Source organism: Rana temporaria, chromosome 4 (assembly GCF_905171775.1).
Source record: "Rana temporaria chromosome 4, aRanTem1.1, whole genome shotgun sequence".
Taxonomy (NCBI): Eukaryota; Metazoa; Chordata; class Amphibia; order Anura; family Ranidae; genus Rana; species Rana temporaria.
In genome coordinates, this window is record NC_053492.1 from 454,194,914 (window position 1) to 454,213,777 (window position 18,864).

At 50.0% G+C, this 18,864-nt stretch overlaps 1 protein-coding gene across 2 annotated transcripts in view; it reads left to right on the forward strand.

Annotated features, from left to right (window-relative positions):
- The first annotated feature begins 940 nt into the window (after positions 1–940).
- Positions 941–18,864, forward strand: part of GTF2A1L (general transcription factor IIA subunit 1 like) — a 97,332-nt gene continuing 79,408 nt past the window's right edge. Inside the window, exons 1-2 of one of the 2 annotated variants that reach the window (XM_040351595.1) lie at positions 941–1,084; positions 5,685–5,786. In XM_040351595.1, the coding sequence (XP_040207529.1) occupies positions 1,055–1,084; positions 5,685–5,786 (132 nt within the window). In that variant the 5' untranslated portion in view covers positions 941–1,054. Of the gene's footprint in view, positions 1,085–1,377; positions 1,397–5,684; positions 5,787–18,864 lie in introns of those variants that run through there. The other variant, XM_040351596.1, reaches the window with a different exon arrangement.

Below are 18,864 nucleotides of genomic sequence, written 5' to 3' on the forward strand. Positions count from 1 at the left end.
ACCTCTTTAGGGGGCGAGCAGGAGAGTCAGGACGCCCACTAACACACAGCTCCTTTCTATATCTGCAAAGTAGAGAGTGTCCTGACCCTCCTGCTCGCCCTCTCAAGAGGCTTTTCCGACACCAGGGAGCAGGGGCGGACTGACACCTCATGGGGCCCCCGGGCAATAGGAGATTATGGGGCCCCCAGGCAATAGATTATGGGGCAACACAGTATACACACACACATAGAGTATACATACACAATATACACACACAGTATACACATACACCCTGATGGGGCCCCCTAGTGGCATGGGGCCCTCGGGCAGTGCCCGAGTGCTCGAATGGTCAGTCCGCCCCTGCCAGGGAGAAAGCCTTGCATTACTGTGTGGAGTTACAGACAGAAAAACAGGAAGTGAGGATTTCTCAGAAGAAATGAGGACATTTAAAAGCAAAATGGAGGGATGAGGTAAGTGAAGGAGGACTGCACTAAGGTAAAGGAAGCTATTTGGGGGATTTTTTTTACCTTTACAACCCCTTTAAGGCTGGGTTCACACATATGCGTTACGGGAACCAGCACAATTCCTGTGCGGGTTCCCGCATTGCATCTAACTCAGGGGCAGTTCACACTGCTTTCTGTGAACAATAGAAAGTTAATGACACCCCCAAATCAGTTCGCAGAACGCAGTGCAAACTGTGGAATCAGATCGCATGGCTGTGAACACCCATATGATCTGATTCCAGTGTGGACCAAAAAAAGGGTCCTGCATCATTTTGGTGCGAATGCGATATCAGCCATACAAACTGTATGGCTGAATTTGTATCGCACAGACATCGCATGTCACGTGATGTGCACAGCAATGCGCTGCGAATCACATGTAATGTCTGGCATCGTAAATGTGTGAACCCAGCCTCAATGGTGCAGCATTGAGCATACCCTTCTAGAGGGTAGCTGGAAAGACATCTTCCAGGTAATGGCGGGGTCATGTGATTTTATGGTCATGTGATGCAGCTACTGAAGAGGAGCAGGTGGGGCAGCCTGACACAGCAGGTGAAGGTTGATGGGGATGAGTCATGGCTCACTCTGGTAATCCCAATCCTGTGGTAGGTAAAATACCATAGTAGTATTTAAGTCTTTATGGGCCGCTGTATAAAAACTGGAGGGAACAGCTGCTTACAGCATCCAGATTGCTTGCTTGATTTTTTAGGCCTCATGCACACTTGTGATTCGCTCCTGGGCACATACTGCATTTGCACTGCTCGGCCTATCGTCAGGCTTCAGCCTCTCCTAGAGTGTTACAGGAGACCGAACAAAGCCCTGCGGTCTCATGCATTGTGACTGAACACCCAGCGTGTGTGAGGCCTAAGAGGAGAACAACACCTAATTGTTTGCGAAGGCATCCATGACACTTTTTTGTAGGTTGCTGTGCAGTTTTTTTTTTTTTTAATGCTTTCCAGTTTATTTGCTAATAAATTTAGGTCTCATTCACACGGGTGTACATCCCTGCAAATGACCGTCTTAACCTGCAAGGGGTGCAAGCATTGGCATGCAGGCAGTCCCATTTGTGTTTACTGGGATGTAGTGGCTGCGCGAACACAGATGCTAGTCCCAATTTCACAGCCATGCAGACAGTGTGCGTTTGGGGACACGCACCCGCATGGTACACATAAGTATGCTTGTGTGAATGAGGCACCAGTCCACATGCTAAAATGTGTGCTCGCTACTGTGCATGTGAAGTGACAGTGGGGGGGGGGTTGTAATATGTTGTTATTGCACTCTACTGTGCATGTGAAGTGACCGTGGGGGTTGTGTAATGTTTTTTGTTATTGCACTGTGTATTTTATTTCTTTTTTATTTTAACTTTATTAATTTGTCACAAATTTACACCTCATTCAAGCATGCTTTTTGCGCTGCGTAAAAAAAGTGCAGACTTGGCCCTCATCCACCTCAAACACGGCTTTTTTTTTTTTTCACTTCAAGCTGTCAGCGTGAAATTAAAATAAGCCGTGGCTTTTGTTAAAGGGTCATCAGTCCCCTTAGCGCCCGAATGTGCCGCATACCAGTGTCACCTATCACTGCCCACCAGTGCTGCCAATCAGTGCCTCCTCATCATTGCCGCCTCATCAGTGCCCACCAGTGCAGCCACATCAGTGAAGGAAAAAATTACCTGTTTGCAAATGTTATAACAAAATATGAAAAACGTTTAGGTTTTTTTTTTTTCAAGATTTTTTAGCCTTTTTTTTGTTTGTTTAGCAAAAAATAACTCCAGTGGTGATTAAATACCACCAAAATAAATCTGTTTGTGTGAAAAAATGATAAACATTTCATATGGGGGACAGTGTTGCATGATCGTGCAATTGTCATTCAAAGAGTGAGAGCGCTAAAAATTGGCCAGGGGAGGAAGGGGGTATAAGTGCCCAGTAAGCAAGTGGTTAATTCCGTAGCCAGGTATAGTCTTTCAAAGATCAATCCATAATAGGTCTAAACGTGAATCTATGTAAACTGACGCATTTTCACTTGCATCTATGTAAACTGATGCGTTTTCAGGCTGAATAAAAAATGTACATTCCTACAATAAAATAAAATATATTTATTATATTACAATAATCAAACATGTACCAACCAGGGAATGAGGGGGGAAAAAAATACAGTAACAAATCAAACTTTTTTTTATATTATTATTAAACTTTACAGAGCAGTCCCCGTTACATTACTGTAATGTGATGGGGGGGACTGAGGACACCGATATAAAGGGGGGGATGTGGTGTGAAGGGGGCCTGAGGACTGACTCCATGAATATCCCATCCCCAGTTCAACAACCTTATCGCCACCTCTGCCATGAAACCGGTCCCTGGTGCCAAAAAGGCTGGGGATCGCTGTCTTAACATAACCATATCTAGACAATATAACGGCTTTGCACATTTGTATGTATGCCTTGTAATACAGAAGCAGAATCTAATGTTTTTGGCCCCACAGATTTTAATGCCCCATACACACGAGCGGAAATTCCGTCGGAAAAACCTTGGATGTTTTTTCCGACGGAATTCCGCTGAAGCTTGGCTTGCATACACACGGTCACGTGAAAATTCTCTGAACTTTCGACCGTTAAGAACGCGGTGACGTACAACACTACGACGAGCCGAGAAAATGAAGTTCAATGCTTCCGAGCATGCGTCGGAATTTTGCGCGTCGGAATTGCTACAGACGATCTGAATTTCTGATCTGAATATTTTTGTTTGAAAATTTGAGAACCTGCTCTCAATCTTTTGCTGGCGGAAATTCCGCCAGCAAAAGTCCGATGTAGCATACACACGGTCGGAATTTCCGACCAAAAGCTCACATCGGACTTTTGCTGGCGGAAATTCCGACCGTGTGTACGCCGCATAAGACTGTCTTCACACTTGGCCGCTCTGAAATCGCGGGCAGAATTGCGGCAAAACTCGATTGCGATGCCATTATTAATGGAACCCAAAACATGGTGCAATTTTTGCCATGTAACAAAATGTGCATCGCCAAAAGCGCCTGGCTCAGTGTCAGAATTTGGTACATGAGTTTCTTCGGCACGTTTATCACGAGTAGGGCAGCCCATTCAAGTGAAAAAAAACGCAAAAGAATATACTTTTATGAACTCTATGCAAAAAGTGATGCAATGCTCGGGTGTATTGAGTGCCTATTGAGAATTATAGGATTCTTCATCTTGAACACTGTTGCATTTCGGGGAATTGCATGAAAAAACTCTCCCAGCTACAAGTGTAAACTAGGTCCAAGTTGACCTTTTTTTTTTTTTTTTTATCTATCTCAGAAAGTTAGCAGGGCTATAAAACCCTCCATAGGCATGTGCCTGGACATACCCTAATCACCCTGTGTGCTGCATATTACCCCTGTTTAGACCCCTGATATTTCACCAAAGCCCCCTAATGGGACTCCTAACTTTTTTATTTTTTTTTAAATAATAAAATAATAAAAAGGACTGACATTGTCCACTGCCCTACTGACAACGGTAGTGTGTGTGTGTGTATATGTACATATCTCCACATGCACGCGCATAGGTGTGCGTAGCCTATTGCAATAGGGTGTGCACCCCAAAGCTCCAACACACACACTACTGATCAAGCACGATGTTCATTCAGAAAGAAAAGGGGCCAGTAAATGACATGCTTACTGGCCCCTTCCTCCACTCATCCTAAAACATCCCCACAGCAATAGTCGACAGGAGGAAAGCCGGAAGCAGGGCAGTGGTGGGAAATTGTGCTGCGCAAGGTGATTAGGGTGTGCCTGGGCACACCTGGCACACCCTGTGCGCACCCGCATATGTGTTTGAGCTTTGAGGTGCACACCCTAATGCAATAGGCTGCCCACACTTATGAAACCTTCTATAGTAGGGTGACCAGACATCTCCGGTTTCCGGGCACAGTCCCCGGACCAGGTCTGTCCCCGGATTGGATTTGAACAGGTTCTCGGGCAATTTCAAAGACGGTGCAGAATAAAAAAAAACTGAATTGCACCCCCTCTCCGCCGCACCTACTAGCATAGGGGGTGTATTTTTTTTCCATTATGTGTGCCCCTTTCACATGATCATGTGCTGGTCGGAGGGAATATTTCTTCAGTTTCGGGTGCATGCCCATTCAGCTCCGCTCACATGTTGTTCTGCCTTGGCTCAAGTCCCGGCCAGCCGCCTGCCTGTTTATCTCCTTGCCTTCCCTGGCGGAGTGATCTTCCTCCGCGCCCCACCCAGTAGTAGCCGGGCCCCGAAGAGTGAGACTTGACAGGCTGTGAGGCGGGCGGCGGCAACGACTGGCAGAGAATCGCTGATTGCCTCCATTACTAGAAAAATAAATATATCCCCGGATTTAATTAAAAAAAATTGGCCACCTTATTCTATAGGCCTCATTCACATGAGCATACTGATCTGTACACTCTCCACCCAGTAGTAGCCGGGCCCCGAAGAGTGAGACTTGACAGGCTGTGAGGCGGGCGGCGGCGACGACTGGCAGAGAATCGCTGATTGCCGCCATTACTAGAAAAAAAAAATATCCCCGAATTTAATTAAAAAAATGTGGCCACCTTATTCTATAGGCCTCATTCACATGAGCATACTGATCTGTACACTCTTGCGAAGACCAGTTTTCAGACTGCGTTCTGATCTGTGCATTGGAGTCCAGGATGCACTTGTAGATTAGGTACAGGTCCACCTTTCATTTCAACCGGGCATCGTGTGGGTGAAAACATTCCTTCGGGTGTATGGATTGGTATGTCTTTGAATGTGGCCCTAAAACACCAACATAATTTGAATATCTCTCTGCGTTCCTAAATAAAACCACCTGGGTATTGTCTGTGAATTCTTCTGAAAGGTTTTCCTAAATGTCAGGTGATTTTAATCAGAAAGAAAGACTATCAGGAGAAATTAATTTTATAACTTGCAGGACGGCTCACGTTGGAGGGACTGCATTTATTAACAGCGCCCGTCAAAAATGTTTACTTGAAAAGTGCAAGCCTTAAATGTCAATCCTCTGAAATGTTGATTGCTGTTTATTGAATTGGTAGGGCAGGCAGAGCTCATGATGGAAGACACATTGCACAGGTATTCGTTTTATCATAAGTTAGCAGAATGAGAACAGAGATGGAAGGAAGCGCTAGAACTGTGAGAACATTCCCAACAATGACTGACAGCCAATGCCGACTGACCTTTCTGTTCTTGCACAGCCCAAACTCTACAAGTCTATTATCGAAGATGTTATTGAAGGCGTAAGTGAACTTTTTACTGAAGAAGGTGTTGATGAGCAAGTTCTTAAGGAGCTTAAGCGAGTAAGTGTCAACATTTTTTTAGCTATTTAATAAATGTTATGCTGTTTATCATGTCCGTTCACAGTGAAGGGAACCTGTTGGCATGAAAAGGTGATCATTTTAAAGTGGCATAGTTCTCCAATAGCCAGCATTCTAGGATACCTGCAGATACGAAATGTTCTCATGAACGCAGCTGCTGGTTGTACCTTAAGAGGGAAGAGGAGGAAGGTGGGGAAGGGAGGGGGTGCAGATGTCCTTGAGGCCAAAGTTGAACACCTTGACATGCCTTCACATGACATACAATGCCAGGCAAAAGTGTACGTTCTCTAGAGAAGCGTTTCTCAACCTCTTTTTTTTCCTGTTGTGGCACCCTTTAAAAATATGTGCAATCTCGAGGTACCCCAGTCTAAATTAAAAAAAACATAAAGATTACTTATCAGTGGAAAATCTGAGCCTTCAACAACACATACAATCACTTTGATGAAATTAACACATCAGTGGTTCCTCCCCTATCACGTCATGGGTTCCTTCCCCTCCCCTATCACGCTAGAGGTCTCGTTCTCCCTCCCCTATCACGCTAGAGGTCTCGTTCTCCCTCCCCTATCACGCTAGAGGTCTCGTTCTCCCTCCCCTATCACGCTAGAGGTCTCGTTCTCCCTCCCCTATCACGCTAGAGGTCTCGTTCTCCCTCCCCTATCACGCTAGAGGTCTCGTTCTCCCTCCCCTATCACGCTAGAGGTCTCGTTCTCCCTCCCCTATCACGCTAGAGGTCTCGTTCTCCCTCCCCTATCACGCTAGAGGTCTCGTTCTCCCTCCCCTATCACGCTAGAGGTCTCGTTCTCCCTCCCCTATCACGCTAGAGGTCTCGTTCTCCCTCCCCTATCACGCTAGAGGTCTCGTTCTCCCTCCCCTATCACGCTAGAGGTCTCGTTCCCCCTCCCCTATCACGCTAGAGGTCTCGTTCCCCCTCCCCTATCACGCTAGAGGTCTCGTTCCCCCTCCCCTATCACGCTAGAGGTCTCGTTCCCCCTCCCCTATCACGCTAGAGGTCTCGTTCCCCCTCCCCTATCACGCTAGAGGTCTCGTTCCCCCTCCCCTATCACGCTAGAGGTCTCGTTCCCCCTCCCCTATCACGCTAGAGGTCTCTTCTCCCCTTCCCCCTATCACGCTAGAGGTCTCTTCTCCCCTTCCCCTATCACGCTAGAGGTCTCTTCTCCCCTTCCCCTATCAAGCTAGAGGTCTCTTCTCCCCCTCCCCTATCACGCTAGAGGTCTCTTTCCCCCTCCCCTATCACGCTAGAGGTCTCTTTCTCCCCCTCCCCTATCACGCTAGAGGTCTCTTTCTCCCCCTCCCCTATCACGCTAGAGGTCTCTTTCTCCCCCTCCCCTATCACGCTAGAGGTCTCTTTCTCCCCCTCCCCTATCACGCTAGAGGTCTCTTTCTCCCCCTCCCCTATCACGCTAGAGGTCTCTTTCTCCCCCTCCCCTATCACGCTAGAGGTCTCTTTCTCCCCCTCCCCTATCACGCTAGAGGTCTCTTTCTCCCCCTCCCCTATCACGCTAGAGGTCTCTTTCTCCCCCTCCCCTATCACGCTAGAGGTCTCTTTCTCCCCCTCCCCTATCACGCTAGAGGTCTCTTTCTCCCCCTCCCCTATCACGCTAGAGGTCTCTTTCTCCCCCTCCCCTATCACGCTAGAGGTCTCTTTCTCCCCCTCCCCTATCACGCTAGAGGTCTCTTTCTCCCCCTCCCCTATCACGCTAGAGGTCTCTTTCTCCCCCTCCCCTATCACGCTAGAGGTCTCTTTCTCCCCCTCCCCTGTCACGCTAGAGGTCTCTTTCTCCCCCTCCCCTGTCACGCTAGAGGTCTCTTTCTCCCCCTCCCCTGTCACGCTAGAGGTCTCTTTCTCCCCCTCCCCTGTCACGCTAGAGGTCTCTTTCTCCCCCTCCCCTGTCACGCTAGAGGTCTCTTTCTCCCCCTCCCCTGTCACGCTAGAGGTCTCTTGTCTCCCCCTCCCCTGTCACGCTAGAGGTCTCTTGTCTCCCCCTCCCCTGTCACGCTAGAGGTCTCTTGTCCCCCCCTCCCCTGTCACGCTAGAGGTCTCTTGTGTCCCCCCCTCCCCTGTCACGCTAGAGGTCTCTTGTGTCCCCCCCTCCCCTGTCACGCTAGAGGTCTCTTGTGTCCCCCCCTCCCCTGTCACGCTAGAGGTCTCTTGTGTCCCCCCCTCCCCTGTCACGCTAGAGGTCTCTTGTGTCCCCCCCTCCCCTGTCACGCTAGAGGTCTCTTGTGTCCCCCCCTCCCCTGTCACGCTAGAGGTCTCTTGTCCCCCCCCTCCCCTGTCACGCTAGTGGTCTCTTGTCCCCCCCCTCCCCTATCACGCTAGTGGTCTCTTGTCCCCCCCCCTCCCCTATCACGCTAGTGGTCTCTTGTCCCCCCCCCCTCCCCTATCACGCTAGTGGTCTCTTGTCCCCCCCCCCTCCCCTATCACGCTAGTGGTCTCTTGTCCCCCCCCCCTCCCCTGTCACGCTAGAGGTCTCTTGTCCCCCCCTCCCCTATCACGCTAGTGGTCTCTTGTCCCCCCCTCCCCTATCACGCTAGAGGTCTCTTGTCCCCCCCCCTATCACGCTAGAGGTCTCTGTCCCCCCCCTCCCCTATCACGCTAGAGGTCTCTGTCCCCCCCTCCCCTCCTTCCAGTGCTAAACCTTTCATCTGATTTCTAAATTGCTGCATTTGTAAATTCCAAGAGCCAATATAAAGGAATAGTAGTGGTAAAAAAGCACTTGTGGGTTTAACCAATCTTGTTTTTTTGTACAATTCTCCTTTTTAAGGGGGCGTGGCTGGGTGTGTGTCTTATACCGGCATACTTTGACTGATGGGTGTCCCTCATTCTCATCTCAAAACGTTGGGAGGTATGCAGCAGTCGCAAGAAGCAATTCATTCCTCTAAGATGCCTCTCTGACTATGGGTGCGACTTGCTGTAGGGCACATCTAAAATACAGTATCTATACTTTTCAATGTAAGGTAAAAAAAAAAATCCAAGGCCTGTGCGCTTTAAAAAAGCAAAGTCTCTTTTCTAGAAAGTCAAGTTCTGTTTATAAAAAATCTTCTGCAGGGGGAGAAAAAAAAAACTGCCTTGACACTTCAATAGCTTTATAAAGCTTCTGTGTGCCAAGAGAATTTTACTTGTATTTCAATTGATGTGGATTTCAGCAGCTTTTTTCCCTGCTGGGTGAAAATGCTTTAAGTAATGTATTTTGATGGCAGGAATCTTTTGTGAGCACCAGTGAGAATATATAATAAAACAGAATGCGGTAACCCATAGAAACCATTCAGCAATCTTTTTTTTTTTTCATTGCTGAGTACTAGTATGTGGTTTACTGTACATCAGAAATGCTGTTTGCTCCGGCTTATTAACTAAACCAGCATGTGGTGAGGCCTTCAACCACCTATATATGGTGCCCTGCTGAGAGGTGGTGGGTCTCATGGGATTGTCATTTAGCGTTGTATCACGACTGGGCAGATATTACAATCAAATTACTGTTTTCAAAGAGAAATGGTTACAGTATGTGCTTTTATTTTTTTTTTTTTTTTTTTTTCTTCTCTTTCGTTCATAGACGGACACAGCATTCTTTGACATTAGGGTTATATCCGCTTTCACTAGGAGAGTTTAGGCAGAAAAAAAGCACTTAAAGTGTTAAAACAAACCTCAGTGCAGCTCCTCCCAGGGGGCGTGGCCCCCCCGATATAACCCACACCCTGCTCTAGCAGCCTCAGTTTTTTCCTGCCTAACCGTCAGGAGAGTCAGGCACTCTGGAGTTCCTGTACTCTGGAGAATTTTTTCTTGCGATTTTTCTCGCTTTTTATTATTTTGTTCCTGCATTTTTGGAATCCTGTGATTCTTCTATCAACAGCCGACTGGGTGACAGGCTGGGTCCTCGACTCTTGTAGTCCCCCCAGGTTCGGCCATCGAGCGTGTGCCGGCCCTCAGCTCAGCTTTGGGACGTCCACGACAGGCCCCATTGCTCCAGGGGCGGCCGGGGAACTTCGGTTCTAGGGCACACATATGACCGGTCTTTTATGGCCTTGTCACAGTGTGTCTGGCCGACAGCCATGCCGTTTAGCGGACGTTGGATCTGTCTGGGATACCTCCAGCCGGGTAGTCGCAGGACGGGTAAGTAGTGGCCTCTTGCTCAGGTAAGTGGTCTGGCTGGAATTTTCCCCTGGGGAGGTTGACTGAGGGTTTGCCCTGCTTTCCTCTCTCCCTTTTTTCCTCTCCCTCCTTCCCAGTTTCTGGGTGATGGCCGTGAGGTGGGGGCCCCGCTTGGGGGGCTCAGTCTGACCTGGGGGCTGCTACTGCTGTGGGTGCTGTGTTTTTATGTGCTACATATGTGCGGAGGGGGTCCTGTGGGCCTGTGTACTGCGTGTGTCACTGGGCTTGGCTGTGTGTTTTTTATTTTTTTATTTTTGAAAAAAACGCCGTTTTCGGGCGCCATTTTGCCGCTGACGGCGGTGTTATATGGCGCAGTTGTAATTGCGGCGGCCATTTTCTCGGAGCCCGCAGACATATCGGCGGCCATCTTGAACAGCTCTTGTGCCTAGGATGACGGCGCGTACGGCTCTGCATTCTTTCCTTTGAATGGCGCAGCACAGGCAGCGTTTTTGGCTCTCGGCAGCGGCGGTCTGGTCGGACAGTGAGTCCTCTGGGGGGGGTTTCCCTGTTCTCTGTGGCGGCTGAGGGGATGTCCTGTGGAGCCTGCCAGTACTAGGGGATGTTAACCCTTGGTGTCCCTATTCCTGCAGCCTCCAGGGATGCTGTGCTGGCAGTCCCTGGGGCGTTTGGGTCAGGATGGGGGTGTTGGAGGAATGTGGGAGTTATAATTCATTCCCCCCTCTGCCTCCCTCTGGGATGTTATTATTTTTTCTGACAGGGAATCAGGCCTCGCTGAGGCGTCCGGCTCTGGTTCCGTTTTTTTGTCAGTAGCTGCTGGCTGAAGTCCACATGGACTGTGAGGATGGCCCTGTTTCAGGGTCAGCACTTGATGGTGCTGTTGTTGGGGCTGTTGACACTGCGGTGCGGGTTACCAAAGCTATGGTGGATTAGGCGGTGTTGTCAGTCCCTTTTGGGTTCCGTGCTGCCCCGCATCGCAATATGTGTTTTTTCCTTGCTTCCATGTATGGAATATGTTGTGCAAGGATTGGGTTCAGTCGCAGGGTACAAAATACTTTGCGGTCTGTCCGCTCCCCCCCCCCCCCCCCCTGCTGGGTAGCTTGTTTTGATACACGGCTGCCACGTTACCTGTGGAAGGGGCTCCCGCTTTTGGGGACCCTGCTGATGGGGGTGCTGTGGACACACGCGAAAGGTCCCCGGTTCGTAACCGGGCAGACACACCATGGTCACCCCCATATTCATAGCGGGGGGGCGGCGGTGAGTCCGGTTTTGGCCGGGACTCTGGTGTCGCAGACATTTCCCGGACGGGGAGCTGGAGGCGCAGAATGCTTCTGTGACCTGCGTGGTCCTGACCCACTAGTTGGTACTAGGTCAGATATTTGTCTGTGTGTCGACCCTGTATATGCTCCCCTTGCTATCCAGGGCCTCCGCCTGCGCCATGTTTTTCTGCCCTGCCTTGTATGGCTGGGGGTTGGTCTGCGGACGGTCTTTTCTGTAGTCCCTGGTGGTATTGCCCTGTGGGGGTGTACGCAGGGGTGTCTCTGATTGTCATCATAAAAGATGCCACGGGCGGTGTGAGCACTCTGCTCCCGCCATCTGACAAAAGGATGGGTGCCTCACTGTAGGCAAGGGCCCTCATTTACTATTCCCCATGCGGTTTCGTTTTCGCCCGCCAAGTGCGGCAGGAAAACATTTTCAGGGAGCTAGGACGTCCACTGAGGACACAGGCGCCCCTGGTGCCGCAAGCCCAGCAAGCCTGCTTCCGTTTGGAGGTTTGCCTCCACTCACATCTGGGGTGGGGGGCTGGCTCTGCGAATTTGCGGCTCGATTGAGGTCTCTCCTCTTTAACCGTTGGGGTTGCGGAGTAGTTTCATCTAGGTACGAGATTGGTTTTCTCTCTTGTCTACCAGACAGGTTTTTTTCCCTCCATCCTCTGGCTCGCTGGGTGGCTCTGTCAGGGGCTGTCCAGGATCTTCTGGTCAGGGGAGTGATTGTGCCAGTTCCCTCGTGGAACAGGCTCGGGGGTTTTTTCTCCAATCTGTTTTTGTAGTCCCCCAAGGAGGACGGGGTCCGTCCAATCCTGGGCCTCAGGCCCTTGTTTGTTTTTTGTCAAAGTGCAAAATTTCAGGATGGGGTTTTTTTCTGGCGTCTTTGGATGTCATGAACGCATACCTGCATGTTCCCATATGCTCAAAGCACCAGATATTCTGGGCTTTGCGGTCAGGGAGGACCATTTTCATTTTGTGGCCCTCCCGCTCGGCTTGGTGTCGACACCACAGGTTTTCACCGAGGTGCTCATCCCGATACTGGCCCGGCTGTGGCAGCGGGGGTTTGTTATTGTGGGATGCCTGTACGAAATTCTCCCACACGCTTCTTCGAGCTCTGAATTAGTGGAGCCGTGTCTGTCACATGTCAGACTCTCCAAGAGTTTGGCTGACTTCTGTTTTGTCCAGAAGTCAGTGTTGGTCCCGTCTCAGGGACTGGAATTCCTGGGACTAGTCCTGGATTCCGCCGGGGCGGGAGTTTTTTTCTCCTAACGGAAAGAATTCAGACTCTGCAATCTGCTGAGCAGCAGTTGTCGACCTAGTAGTGGTCATCTCTGCGATTCTGCATGAGGGTTCTGGGTCTGACGGTGGCCTCTTTCGAGGCGGTTCCGTATGCCCAATTCCACACCAGGGTGCTACAGAGGGAACTGCTGTCAGACAAGCTTCCGTCATCTCTGGATTACCAGGTTCAGTTGTGTCAACTGGTCCCTGGTGTGGTGGCTGACGTTTCCGGTGCTTCGGGCCGGGAAGTCGTGTTCTGCCATGTCACTGGACAGTGGTCGCGGCGGAGGCCAGCCTCTCCGGTTGGGGAGGGGTTTTTGGGACCCCAGTCAGCCCTGGGGCGCTGGACTCCGGTGGAGTCCCCACCTACCAAGCGGTGTTCTGGATCAAGCTTTGCCTTGCCTGGTGGTCCCTGGATCTACAGGGCCGACCATTCGGGACCCTGTCCGACAACGCTGTGGCGTATGTCGACCATCAGGGAGGCACACTGAGTTCTGTTGCAGCGACGAGGTCGCGCACATCCTTCGGTGGGCCGCAAGGTCCGTTTCCGGCTCTATCGGCCGTGTACATTCCGGGAGTACAGAATTGGCGAGCCGACTCCTAAGTCGGACTGCGCTAGACCAAGGAGAGTGGTCTCTCCACCCATAGGGGTTTTCAGTGTCTGTGCCGAAAGTGGGGCACTCCAGGCGTGAACCTGCTAGCGTCCCGCCTCAACCGGAAGGTGCCATGTTTTGGCCTGGTCAAGGGACCCGTGGGCTGACGCGTCAGGCGCGTTGGTGGCTCCTTGGGGTCACTGTCGCCTACTTTAAACCTTCCCTCCTCGGTAGCTTCTTCCTCGCCTGCTGCACAGAGTGGAAGCCGATGGAATTCTGTCAATCCTGATTGCCCCAGATTGGCCACGTCGTTCCTGGTACGCGGACCTGGTGCGTCTGGTGGCAGACGCCCCCTAGCGTCTTCCCCTGGGGGTTGATCTTCTGTTACAGGGTCCGATTTTCCACCCTGTTTTTACAGCCACTGGCTTAGCGGCGTGGCTGTTGGGAGCCTGGGGCTGAAGGTCCGAGGCCTATTGGGCTCGGTGGTCTCTACCGTGCTGCCTGCACGGAAGTCTACCTCACGTAGGATTTTACATCCTATGTGGAGGGCCTGCATCTCTGTGCGTGAGGAGATGAAATGGCACTCTCGTACATACGTGGTGTCCAGGATTCTGCTGTTTTTTACAGCTGGGAGTGGATCAGGCTCTCGCCTTCAGTACAGTTAGGAGTCAGTTTTTCTGCTCCGGCGGTTACTTTCATTGCGCCTTGGCGTCGCACTCCTTGGTGCGTACGTCTGGTCTGGGGGTCTGGCATGTGGCCCCTCCACTACCCCCATGGGGCTTGAATTTAGTCCTTTCGGTTCTTCTGGATGCTCCCTTTGTGGACATTCGGGAGATTTTTTTGTTGACTGTCACAAAAAGGGAGCAGGTTTAGCTCGGCGCTAGAGTACCTGCCCTTCATGCATTTGTCTCTGGGTTCAAGCCCAGGAAGGTCTGCGTTGTCACCTGGCCATGGTTCAGTGTGGGCATCTCCACTGTAATTTTTCTGGTAGCAAATTACCGCGATCAGACGAGTGTCTGTCTGTTCTGGCAGCCTTGTCTTGCAAGGCTCCCTACTGGGTCATCCATGAGGATGAGATGGTGCTGCGGCCGCAGCCGTCTTTTCTCCACAAGGTCGTTTTCGGCTTTTCACGTTGATGTGGACATTGTTCTTACACCCTTATGTCCTCGGCCGAAAGGCAAGGAGGCGGCCTCTTTACATCCTCTGTATGTGATTCGGGCCCTACGAGTGTACTTATCTGCTATGATTCCGTTCCGGAAGTCGGACTCACTGTTCGTGTCGCTGGCTGGTCCTACAAGGGGGCCTGGTAGTCTCGTTGGCCACCTTTTCTGGGTGGATCCGATGGTTTGTGCTTCAGGCCTATGCCCTGAAGGGGCTGGCGCCTCCCTTTTGGGTTACGGCGCATTCGACCAGGGCGATCGGAGCCTCTTGGGTTTTTTTCTGGCATCATGCCTCTGTGTTACAGGGGTATATGGCAGCGACCTGGTCGTTGATCCACACTTTTTCAAGGTCTTACGAGGTGGATGTGTGTGCATCTTCTGATGCCTCCTTTGGCCGCAGATGTTACAGGCGGCGTTTTATGCTAGGAGTTTCTCCGTTGAGTAACTCCGGTTTTGTTTGGGATGTAACCTGTTTTGCTGTGTTAGTTTCCCACCCCTCTAATTTTTTTGACACTGCTTGGGGACGTCCCTAATGTCAAAGAATGCTGTGTCCGTCTATGAACGAAAGAGAAAATAGGATTTTTGTACTCACCGTAAAATCCATTTCTCTGAGTTCATAGACGGACACAGCACCCACCCCTCCTTTGTTTGTACTGCTTGTTACGAACTGAGGCTGCTAGAGCAGGGTGTGGGTTATATCGGGGGGGCCACGCCCCCTGGGAGGAGCTGCACTGAGGTTTGTTTTAACACTTTAAGTGCTTTTTTTCTGCCTAAACTCTCCTAGTGAAAGCGGATATAACCCTAATGTCAAAGAATGCTGTGTCCGTCTATGAACTCAGAGAAATGGATTTTACGGTGAGTACAAAAATCCTACTTTAATCTTCTGGTCTTTCTGTGGGCAAAACGCAAACAAGGATGCATGTAAAATGCATGTCAGTTTGAATGGGACATACCCCCCCCTTATCATTCTAGAGTCCTGCAGTGAGTTATGTGACTCTGGGTATCTTTTAACCACTTCAGCCCTGGACCATTTGGCTGGCCAAAGACCAGAGCACTTTTTGCTATTCGGCACTGCGTCGCTTTAACTGACAAATGCACGGTCGTGCGACGTGACTCCCAAAATTGACGTCCTTCTTTTTTTTTTTTTTTTTCAATCGAGCTTTCTTTTGGTGGTATTTGATTACCTCCTGCGGTTTTTATTTTTTTGTGCTATAAACAAAAATAGAGCGACAATTTTTGCTATGATAAATATCCAGCAAAAATATATAAAAAAAAAGTTTTTCCTCAGTTTAGGCCGATGTGTATTCTTCTACATAATTTTGGTAAAAAAATCGCAATAAGTGCTTGGTTTGCGCAAAAGTTATAGCATCTACAAAATAGGGGATAGTTTTATGGCATTTTTATTACTAATTTTTTTTATTGGCGGCGATCTGTGATTTTTATCGTGACTGCGACATTATGGCGGACACAACGGACACTTTTGGCGCTAGATTGGGACCATTCACATTTATGTAGCGCCTGTGTACTTTCAGTACAGGTGCTATTTTAAATTTAAGGGGGATGAGAGAGTTAGTTGGCTCTCATCCAGTTGATTTGTCCAAATTGGGTCTCTGTTTCAGCTGGGCTGTACTGTGGGCTCATTCTGTTGTTGCTGGGGTGCTGTGCCACCCCGGAGAGACAGGTGGCGCCAGTGGAGTCCAGGCTGGGGTGCCTCTTGCCAGCAGCCAATCGGGAGGGGTTTTCCCTTGCGGGGCATGCTGGGAGAGGGTACTTCTGGAGCAGACGCCATTTTGGCAGGGTTCTTGTTCCGGGTGCGTCACCCACCTTCAGGGTGACCACACGTCACGGCTCCCCGGCGATATGGCCTACCAGGCCGGGGGGCGCGTGCCACGTGGAGTTCCTGGTTCCGGGACCATGTTCGCCTGGAACATCTAAAGCTGTGGCGGGGCTCCAGTAGTCGACTGGGCCCCAACTCCGAGAAGATCCCAAGCAAGTGTAGCTGTTCGGTGGGGAGTTCGTCTGAGGAGCGCCAATGAGAGGTTGGCGGTCCAGCAGGGCCTAGACAATCCACCGGGATCGAGGTAACCGAATGCTGAGGGGGTGGATATTAGCCACCTGTCAGTTGGTAACCTAATTGAGACTACCTGAGCGAGACCCAGGCCAGAAGAAGTTTACTGAGGAGAACAGTCTCCATAACCTAAGTTCTGAGGCCAGGTCTGTGGCAGAGACCTGTTTCCTCTCAAAGTTCCGAGTGATATCCTGGCTGCCAGGTCGGTGTGAGAGGCCTGTCCAGATACACTATACCCACTCCGGCTGGGGTGGCGACGAAGGTGAAGTGTCATTGGAAGCAGGATTGCTTCTGTGCTGTTGGGCCTGAATCTGTTACTTCTCCTCCTCATCTATCCCTGCTATCTACCTCAAGTTTGTATTTTACCCTGTTGGGTAAAATAAAGCACAAGAAAAGACACCTGCTGTTTGGACATTCCATCATTGCTGTTGTCATCATCATCTACCCCTAGACGCTCACAGAGGTAACACGCAATCCCTATTCTATCCAGCGACTCCTTCGGGGGTGAGCGCTACATTTATAAAGCGGTCAGTGCTATAAAAGCGCACTGATTACTGTGTAAATGTGACTGGCAGTGAAGGGGTTAACCACTAGGGGGCTAGGAAGTGGTTAAGTGTGTCCTAGGGATGTGTTCTAACTGTTAGGGGGCGTGGCTACGAGTGAAACGTCACTGATCGCTGCTCCCGTTGAGAGGGAGCAGACGATCAGTGACCTGTCACCAAGCAGAACAGGTAACACCGAGTTTGCGGGTCCTGCGGGCACGGAGCTTGCGTCAGGGTCGTGCACGTGGCCACACGGCGGAAAATTTAAAGGGATGTACCTGTACGGCCATTTGCCTGTCCATGCCATTCTGTCGACGTATATGTTCATGCAATGGTCGGCAAGTGGTTAAAGCTAAACTTAGGGAGTAAAATATTTTCTTCTGCCCCAGTTTTATGTCATTTGTCTGTTTTATTGAACCAGAATAGGTTATTAGTGTTTTTTTAGTATGCTGACATCTAAGTTTTGGGCCACTGCAACTACGCTATATTACCAACAGTATTGGGACACCTGCCTTTACACGCACATGAACTTTAATTGCATCCCAGTCTTAGTTCGTTGGGTTCAATATTGAGTTGGCCCACCCTTTGCAGCTATAACAGCTTCAACTCTTCTGGGAAGGCCATCCACAAGGTTTAGGAGTGTGTCTATGGGAATGTTTGACCATTCTTCCAGAAGCGCATTTGTGAGGTCAGGCACTGATTTTGGATAAGAAGGCCTGGCTCACATTCTCTGCTCTAATTCATGCAAAAGGTGTTGTATTGGGTTGAGGTCAGGACTCTGTGCAGGCCAGTCAGGTTCCTCCACCCCAAACTCGCTCATCCATGGCTTTATGGACCTTGCTTTGTGCACTGGTGTGCAGTCATGCTGGAACAGGAAGTTGGGAGCATGAAATTGTCCAAAATGTCTTGGTATGAGGACGCCTTAAGTAAGAGTTCCCTTCACTGGAACTAAGGGGCCAATCCCTGAAAAACAAACCCTGCGCCATAATCCCCCTTCCACCAAATGATTTGAACCAGTGCACAAAGCAAGGTCCATAAAGACATGGATGAGCGAGTTTGGGGTGGAGAAACTTGACTGGCCTGCACAGAGTCCTGACCGCAACCTGATAGAACACCTTTGGGATAAATTAGATTAGAGACTGTGAGCCAGGCCTTCTCGTCCAACATCAGTCCCTGACCTCACAATGAGCTTCTGGAAGAATGGTCAAACATTCCCATAGACACACTCCTAAACCTTGTGGACATCCTTCCCAGAAGAGTTGAAGCTGTTATAGCTGCAAAGGGTGGGTCAGCTCAATATTGAACCTTACGGACTAAGACTGGGATGCCATTAAAGTTCATTAATGTGTAAATACAGGTGTCCCAATACTTTTGGTAATATAGTGTGGTTTACTATGTGATTTTTGGTTTCCCCTTTATCTACTCCTCCTATTTATTACTTGTTAGTTCAGTCCTAACTAGACCCTCCACTTTTTCTTACATTTTTCCCTTTGTCAGTGTTAGTACTTTGCAGAGACAGGGCTTTCTAAAGCCATTGGGCCAGATTCACAAAGACTTACGACGGCGTATCTCCTGATACGCCGTCGTAAGTCCGAATGTGAGGCGTCGCGTCTCTGCGCCTGATTCAGACTCAGATACGCCTCACTGTTGCCTAGATACGAGCGGTGTAAGTCTCCTACGCGTCGTATCTTGGGGTGCATAATTACGCTGGCCGCTAGGGGCGCTTCTGTAGATTTACATGTCGAATATGTAAATTAGGTAGATACGCCGATTCACGAACGTACTTGCGCCCGCTACGCCGTTTACGTTGGGCTTACGTCTGGCGTAAAGTTACCCCTGCTATTATGAGGCGCAGCCAATCCAAAGTATGGACGTCGGCAAGCGTATCTTTTTTATGTAAGTCGTACGTGAATGGGGATGGGCGTAGGTTACATTCACGCCGACTAAGCATTGAGCCGGCGTAAATTACGGAGTAAATTCGACGTGATACTGAGCATGCGCGCGCATGCGCCGTTCGTTAAGAGC